The sequence below is a fragment of the Papilio xuthus genome, unplaced genomic scaffold (assembly GCF_000836235.2).
Source record: "Papilio xuthus unplaced genomic scaffold, Pxut_1.1 DF824992.1, whole genome shotgun sequence".
NCBI lineage: Eukaryota > Metazoa > Arthropoda > Insecta > Lepidoptera > Papilionidae > Papilio > Papilio xuthus.
In genome coordinates this window covers 3,585,798-3,592,765 of record NW_013533657.1, presented here as the reverse complement: position 1 = coordinate 3,592,765, position 6,968 = coordinate 3,585,798, and the positions used below count along the sequence as shown (strand labels likewise).

The 6,968-nt window shown below is 36.4% G+C and overlaps 2 protein-coding genes across 2 annotated transcripts in view; both read right to left on the bottom strand.

The window, feature by feature from the left end:
• The window catches only part of LOC106126658 (cytochrome b5 reductase 4), a 140,454-nt gene that overhangs the window by 68,403 nt on the left and 65,083 nt on the right, over positions 1-6,968 (bottom strand). The gene's annotated exons all lie outside the window — the stretch shown is intronic.
• LOC106126527 (uncharacterized) lies at positions 42-2,783 on the bottom strand. Its single transcript, XM_013324239.1, has one exon. The coding sequence runs from the start codon at positions 2,781-2,783 to the stop codon at positions 42-44; it is 2,742 nt and encodes a 913-aa protein (XP_013179693.1).

Here is a 6,968-nt window from a genome sequence, read left to right as displayed (position 1 = left end):
AAGTAGCCCATATGCCTCATTACCGCCGCATTCGCTTGTTCTTAGTATGTTATCCCAGCAAGACAATTTTCTCGGTACGTTCTCGTTGGCCATTTTTTCACATTGCCTTGAACACGGCAACTTGTGGCTTGTGTTGACCCTGAGATACACTTGTTTTCCGGTGGTGTACCCAGTCTTTGTTTCGTTCGCCAATTCCATTTCCAACGAGATGAATGCTGGGAGTCATGCGACGATTTCCTTGGTAGAGTCGATATTTTATCATCCTTCTTTTCGAATGCTGTTTTCATTTGCTTTGTCTGTTTTCTGATAATTTTCTTCCTGCTTGTAATATTTTTGTCGGACGAATTTAACATAACTCCATTTTGATTTCTTATTAAGAGGCGTTCACTTTGTCCGTCCGTCAATCGCTTGTTCTTAGTTTTCACAAGCGCCGTAGTTTTTTCAATGTTAATACGTGATTTATTTTTGACGGACGTCTTGTTGCGCTTATTTTCATTTATATCCTTCTTCAGGAGGTATTCAAATTGCTCATCCCGATGTTGCGTGTTATTCACAAGCGCCAAAGTTTTCTCATCCGAGTCTGTAACACTCGGATTTTTCTTCTTCATATGGATAGCCTCTGTTGCGGAGTATGCATTAGTGGCAAGAATCCCGTCGTCAACTAAGTGTGTACACTTCTCTGAGGAGCCTGCACATTTTCCGTTGCCCTTGTCCAACCCATGTAGTACCCATCCGAGCTCTGTCAATGATGCGACAGGCTGTCCGGGCTTTCCTTTCCTGACCTCCCGAGAGATAATAAACTCCCAGTTATCTTGTCCTATAAGAAGCTGAGGTGGTTCTTCTTCATAATACAATGTGTCGCTAATTTCCCTCAGATGGGAATAATTTTCAAGCCTTTTCTTCTCTAATAACTGTGACGCAAGCTTGAGATTTTGCACAGTACGCACGCCTTGTAAAACCCTCGTTTTGTTTTGGTGAATTCCTTTTATCTTTAAGTTAATTTTCTGAGAATCGGTCTCAATTATGCGTTTGCCGCCTACGGTTTCCAAAACAAGACTTTCCGTGCGGCCTGATAAACCAATTTCATGAGACACATCGGCGTTCAACAAAGACACTGTAGAGCCTTCGTCTAAAAGCGCCATTATTTTCTTAGACCCTTTACTTCCAAATACTTCAACACGGATCATCTTAAGATAGGCTTTCTGGGCTTGTACCGTGTTGACTTGTTGCGCCTCGATTGTAACTTCTTGTGACGAGGCTTGCTCATTATTCAAACGTTCGCTTCTTTTATAATGTAACATTGTGTGGTGTCCTCGCCTGCATATCTTGCACGGCGGACTGCGACAATAACCTTTCGTAAATTTATGACGAAGACATTTAAAACAAACGGCTATACTTTTAACCGTTACCCATCTATCTTGTGTGGACTTGTCCCTAAAGTTTTGACAAGCCACAAGAAAATGATTGCCTTGGCACAATGGACATTTAATTTCTTTCGTTTGTGGCTCGCTTTGATCTAGTTGACGTGTAGAGTTCACTAAACTTCTCGTGTTTCTTCTGTAGCCGCTTTTTAGATTTACAGTGGCAAAGGCCCCACATTTGTCTGCCTCGTTATTCAGGAACGTAGATATCGACTCGAGGTCCGAGCAATCGTCTTCGTCTATTTTTGCCGCGTAATCGTACCATCTAAACTTTAAAACAGACGGCAACTTGTCGAGAATTTGCCTTGACATTTCAGGTGATCGAAGATAATATGGCTTTTTCAGACCTCTTATTGTAGCGACGCTATTATTTATTTGATTTGCGAACGCACATATATCGCTCGGGTTTTCACTTATACGTTGGAGCGACCTTATTTTGTCTAACTCCGCCATAACTAAAGCATCTGGACGACCATACCTCCGGCCGAGGGCTCGCATAACTTCGTCTGGGCCTGTGTCTGAGAATAATAGACTTTTAATCGCTTCTTTAGCGTTGCCCTTAATTGCCCGTCTCAGCCGCGCCATATTTTGTACACTGCTGAACATAAAAGCGGTGTCTTCATACATAACTTTAAAGGCCAGCCATTCTTCGATGTTGCCGTCAAAAAAAGGCAATTCATAAATAAATTTTGGCTGCGCAGATGAACCTTCTCTTGTAGACATTGCTTCCTTTAAAGCGATTGTGAGAGCTTCTACTTCCGACGTAATTTTCTTTGTCGAACTGCATTCTTGCTCGGCGGCTTCATTTTCTTGAGGGGAATATTTATTACACGGCTTTATTTCTTCTTGGCAATCGCCTTGTTGCGACGTATGCAACCAATCTTCAACCCGGGACATATTATCGCCCGGTTCCTCAGCCGAACATTCCTCCTCCTCGCATTGTATGCGCTCTAACTCTATGCGAGCTAGATTAACTTCCGCCTGAGCCAATCTTTCTTTGGCCAATAACTCGCGTCTTCTCACAGACGAGCTTGTCGACTTCACAGACTTTGAACGGCAGCTTTGTCTCGTTAATGCCTCGGCTGTAGTTACACCGGACATTAACGCCATATTTCGTGAGCTCCCTTGCTCAGTCGCCTGTCGTCGTACGGCACCCATGTTCATTGGTCCGGATATAGCGGACATTGCCGTTCTTGCGGTCGCCACTTCTGTCGATGTAGCACGATGCGTGTTTTGCGAAATTGCCGATGCGCAGGAACCTCCCGGCCGTTCAATATTTGCGCTTACAGTCGCCGTATGCCTTGTAGAGGGCACCGACGGGGGCCGGAGAGGAGTATTTTTCTGTGACCTAGTCACTGGCATTTTTGCCGAAACTTCAAAATTTTTATTTAAATTTCAAACGATTGTCGACGAAACTTCAAATAAAATGTCGATGAACTTCAAAATATTTCGACAATACAACAAAGAAATTGTCGACGAAACTTCAAATAAAATGTCGATAAACTTCAAAAAATATTTCGACAATACAACCGAGAAATTGTCAAAGAAACTAAAAATGTCGACAAACTTCGAAAAATTTGGGAAAGGAAAAAAAACTTGGAAAAAATATTTTGATAAAACTTCAAAAAACATCGACAAAACTTCCAAAAAATTCAACAAAAATTTAAAAAATGTTTCGATAAAACTTCCAAAAACTTTTCGACAAAACTTGAAAAAATGTTTCGGCAAATCTTCCAAAAAATATTTCGACAAAACTTCAAAAATTTAGCAATACTTTTGCGGATCGGCTATATAAATAAAGCCTTTAAGATCCGGCTCGAAGGACCAGCTGTTTCGGCTGCTTGAAGCTAGGTAGCACCCGTAAAGGCACTACCTACTCGCTGCCTGGGACAAGCTCCCAATTGGGTGATCGGTGATAATAAGATAAAGTAAGGGACCTCGTTTTGCACCTTGCGGCACGCAACTCGGACCTCACTTTGCGCCGGTAACACCGATCCAGGACCCACAAAAGAGTAGCCAATTTTGCTACGACCAAAAACGCAGGAAAATCGCCCAAGAGAAACACTTTAAATTAAATTGTGTAATTCCTCGGGGTCAGTCAAAACGCGTGCGTGTGGTCTCGGTAGAAGCTGTGATGCGACTGGTGTTGCGCCGAACGGCGCCCTATTTATAAGCGCGCTAAGCAGGTAGCGCTCGGACCCCCGCATGTTTCGACTGACCCTTTAGACGTATCTTTATTTGAAAATAATCATACAATGTTTACAAATTAAAACATTAAAAGTACAAATAGAACACAACATAACATCGACAATTATAACCTATGCATAAGACTATTTTAACACACATTAAAATACAAATAATTTATATTACACACATTCTACATTATGTTATTTAACATAAACATAGGTTAAACACAAATATAAAGACAGACAGCTTAGACATAAAAATACACACGTCATTTACAGACTACAATCAATCTAAGATGTATGAATTATTAAAATTGTTTCCATAAATGTTGTGTTCAAAAATTATATAAACATGTATGAGCAATGGGATGCTACTTCGACAATGACACATTAAAAACCTAACAATCAATTCACGCGAATGTACATTAAAAATAACCTATCCAATAAATGACAACTATAATATACTTAGGTTATAAACAATTTACATTAAACTTAGATTACATTGGCGATGTACCTTAAGAGCTATAAATACGACGTACACGAGTTACACTGACTCTAACTGGAGATAAAACTGTGGCGACACTCACTTATTTCACATATTAATTTCACTATATCGCTTATTATCGAATATCACTTTTTTAAATACTTATTATTTACTTGAATTCTTCCTTAGCATCTGGTTCCACGGTTCTTGCACATCTTGCAAGCCATTATAGAAATTAGGTGCAATAAACTTAAAATATTTTATGGTTCCCTCGCCGTGGCCGTCTTTTGCATCTATTGTCAAATTTTAAGAAATATTCAATTTTATTGTTGTTTAATATTTTAAGTCCAAAAATTCCTTGCTCTAATGGCTGCAATAAAAATAGCCAATCTGCAGCTCTATTGTCTTTAAGGAATGCACATTTCGTTTCTCGTATTTTAAAATTATCTTTACTTCTTTATTGCTTTACTACAAAAAATTCCTTTTGATGCCCGTTCCTTTAAAAAGCCAATTAATATTTTGATGATAAATGTATATTCGACGTCTTGATTATTATAATTCAAAATTGAACATATTCGTCGCCAACACAACCATTGTCGGATCTAGCAGACGGCGTCCGAAGCATGGTGCTAAAGGCTTTGTAGAAATTGTGAATATTATTTCTTCTTTTTGGTATTATCATTGCTTGATTTTTTTATTGCTTTGTCGTTTGCTTGTATACTTATAGTTGTATTTAGTTCTTAAGTTGAATGTTAGAAGACTGACATGTTCAAAAGAACAAAAGTCCCTAAAAAAAAAGAAAAAAAATCCTGGTACTATAACCTCCATGTACCGATGTGTTTATCGATTATCGAATTTTGTATGTACATTTATTCGACGTTCTTACGGTGAAGGAAAATAAAAGATTCCTATAATATAGGTTGTATAAAGTTTACAATAAATGATTTTCTTTTTGTTACTTCTCCAGTTGTCCCGGACATGTCATAAGGTGAAGACAAATTGCGCGGTCTCGTGACAAATATGCAGACGCAAACAAAAATACGCAATTTCCGAGAAACCAAATTGCTATTTCATTTTATGTTCAATGTTTTTATTGTACGCAATTCGGTTTCACAAAAGATTTGTATTGTTTTTCAACCCAATTCAATATCTGATTTCTACTTTAATTTTCAGAATTCAACAAAAAGTGCCTTAACTATTTTGATATTCGATGTCAGATAAAGAAAAGTAATCTTGGTCATCATAAATTTTAGCTTACAAAAATTGTAAAGCTAAACTTAACGAAATCGTTAATAAAAATGGTAAATTCTATCGTTATTAAGATTCTGACATAAAAACAATTCAATTGATAACTATTTCTATAGACAACAAGTAGTTATAGCAACTTTTATCACTTTCAATTTTATAAAATACAATAGTGATAAAATGACCACATACATCAGAAACGTATTGTTTGCAGAAAGAAATGTTACATCGAATTTATTTCATGGAGGAAATATGATATCGAGTTGTACAGAAAACGTCAGTATACGTCCTTTACTGTAAGAAAGGAATGAGTGAAAATATTGCTGTAAAATTTCTTCCAAATCGAAATACACTTATGAATTAAATAAGTTTTATAGATATACTAGCGGACCCGACAGACGTTGTCCTGTCTATTAAAATAAAAAAATAAAATTAAAATTCGAATATTATTTAAAATTTGACACTATTGTAGCGACACGATGGTAGCGCCGTCTGTCGGATCCAATGTAAAATATTCCAAAATCAACAACTACTAATAAATTAAAAATTAATTAAAAAAAACATTGTACAGCGGGCAAAATTGTGAATCTAAACCATTCCCAGATCCCCTTGAACACACACAAAAAATTTCATCAAAATCGGTCCAGTCGTTTGAGAGAAGTTCAGTGACATACACACTCACAGAAGAATTATATATATAAAGATTTTCAAAACATCACTATTGATAAGACTACAAATATTTTAACATTTGTAGACCAAAGTTGAAAAGCAAAAGCTTAGCGTGGTATAGCCATGTTATGCGGAAAGATAAGAAAGTAGTAAGTTTGAAAGTGGATGCCTCCAAAGGTAGAGAAAGACAAAAGAAAATATGGATGGATTGTGTGAAAGAGGATATGAGTAAGAAGAGAGTGAATTCAGATACGAAGGTTAATAGAGATGAATGGTAAAGTAGTACATATTTTGCTGAACCCTGTAGGAACAAGGACAATCATGATTTGTGAACCGAATGGTACAATTATGTATATAATATTAAACGTAGACTGTATCGATTCACCCAAATAAAGTATTATCGTAGAAATCAATAAACAAATGCAGCATGTTAAAAATACTACAAAGGATAACGCTTTTAACGTAATTATTTTTATGTTGCTCTACTGTTATCATCTGTTCTAAGAAGTAATGAATTGACTTCAAATAATATTTTAATTACTAGTCAAATACTTTTAATATAATTCGAGTTTGAATAGGAATATTCTTTTTAATAATTATATACACATTTTTATGTACCAACAAATTCTATGCTTTTACACTGATGAACCATTAAAAGGGTCCAAGTATTATTTACTAATAATTACATAGAATTCATCAAACTTATAGCTCGTTTCGAGTTTTTCCATTTGTATAATAGTTTTTGCTTCGTGAGGACACATATTTTGTTATGTCTTTTATAAACACGAATATTAAAGAAATGTACGATTTCTCTATTGACATATTATCCAAGATTTATATAACTGCTGGCTGGTTAATAGGAATAAATAGATTATCAGTAGCTTTCAAAATAAAGAGTCGCTATAATATTATGTCTTTATGTTGTTCATTTCTTTTAAACAGTGTACTTGGATACTGTATATT

Bases quoted from the DNA above. Each gene is read 5' to 3' on its own strand.
- LOC106126527 (XM_013324239.1), bottom strand. From the start codon at position 2,783: ATGCCAGTGACTAGGTCACAGAAAAATACTCCTCTCCGGCCCCCGTCG.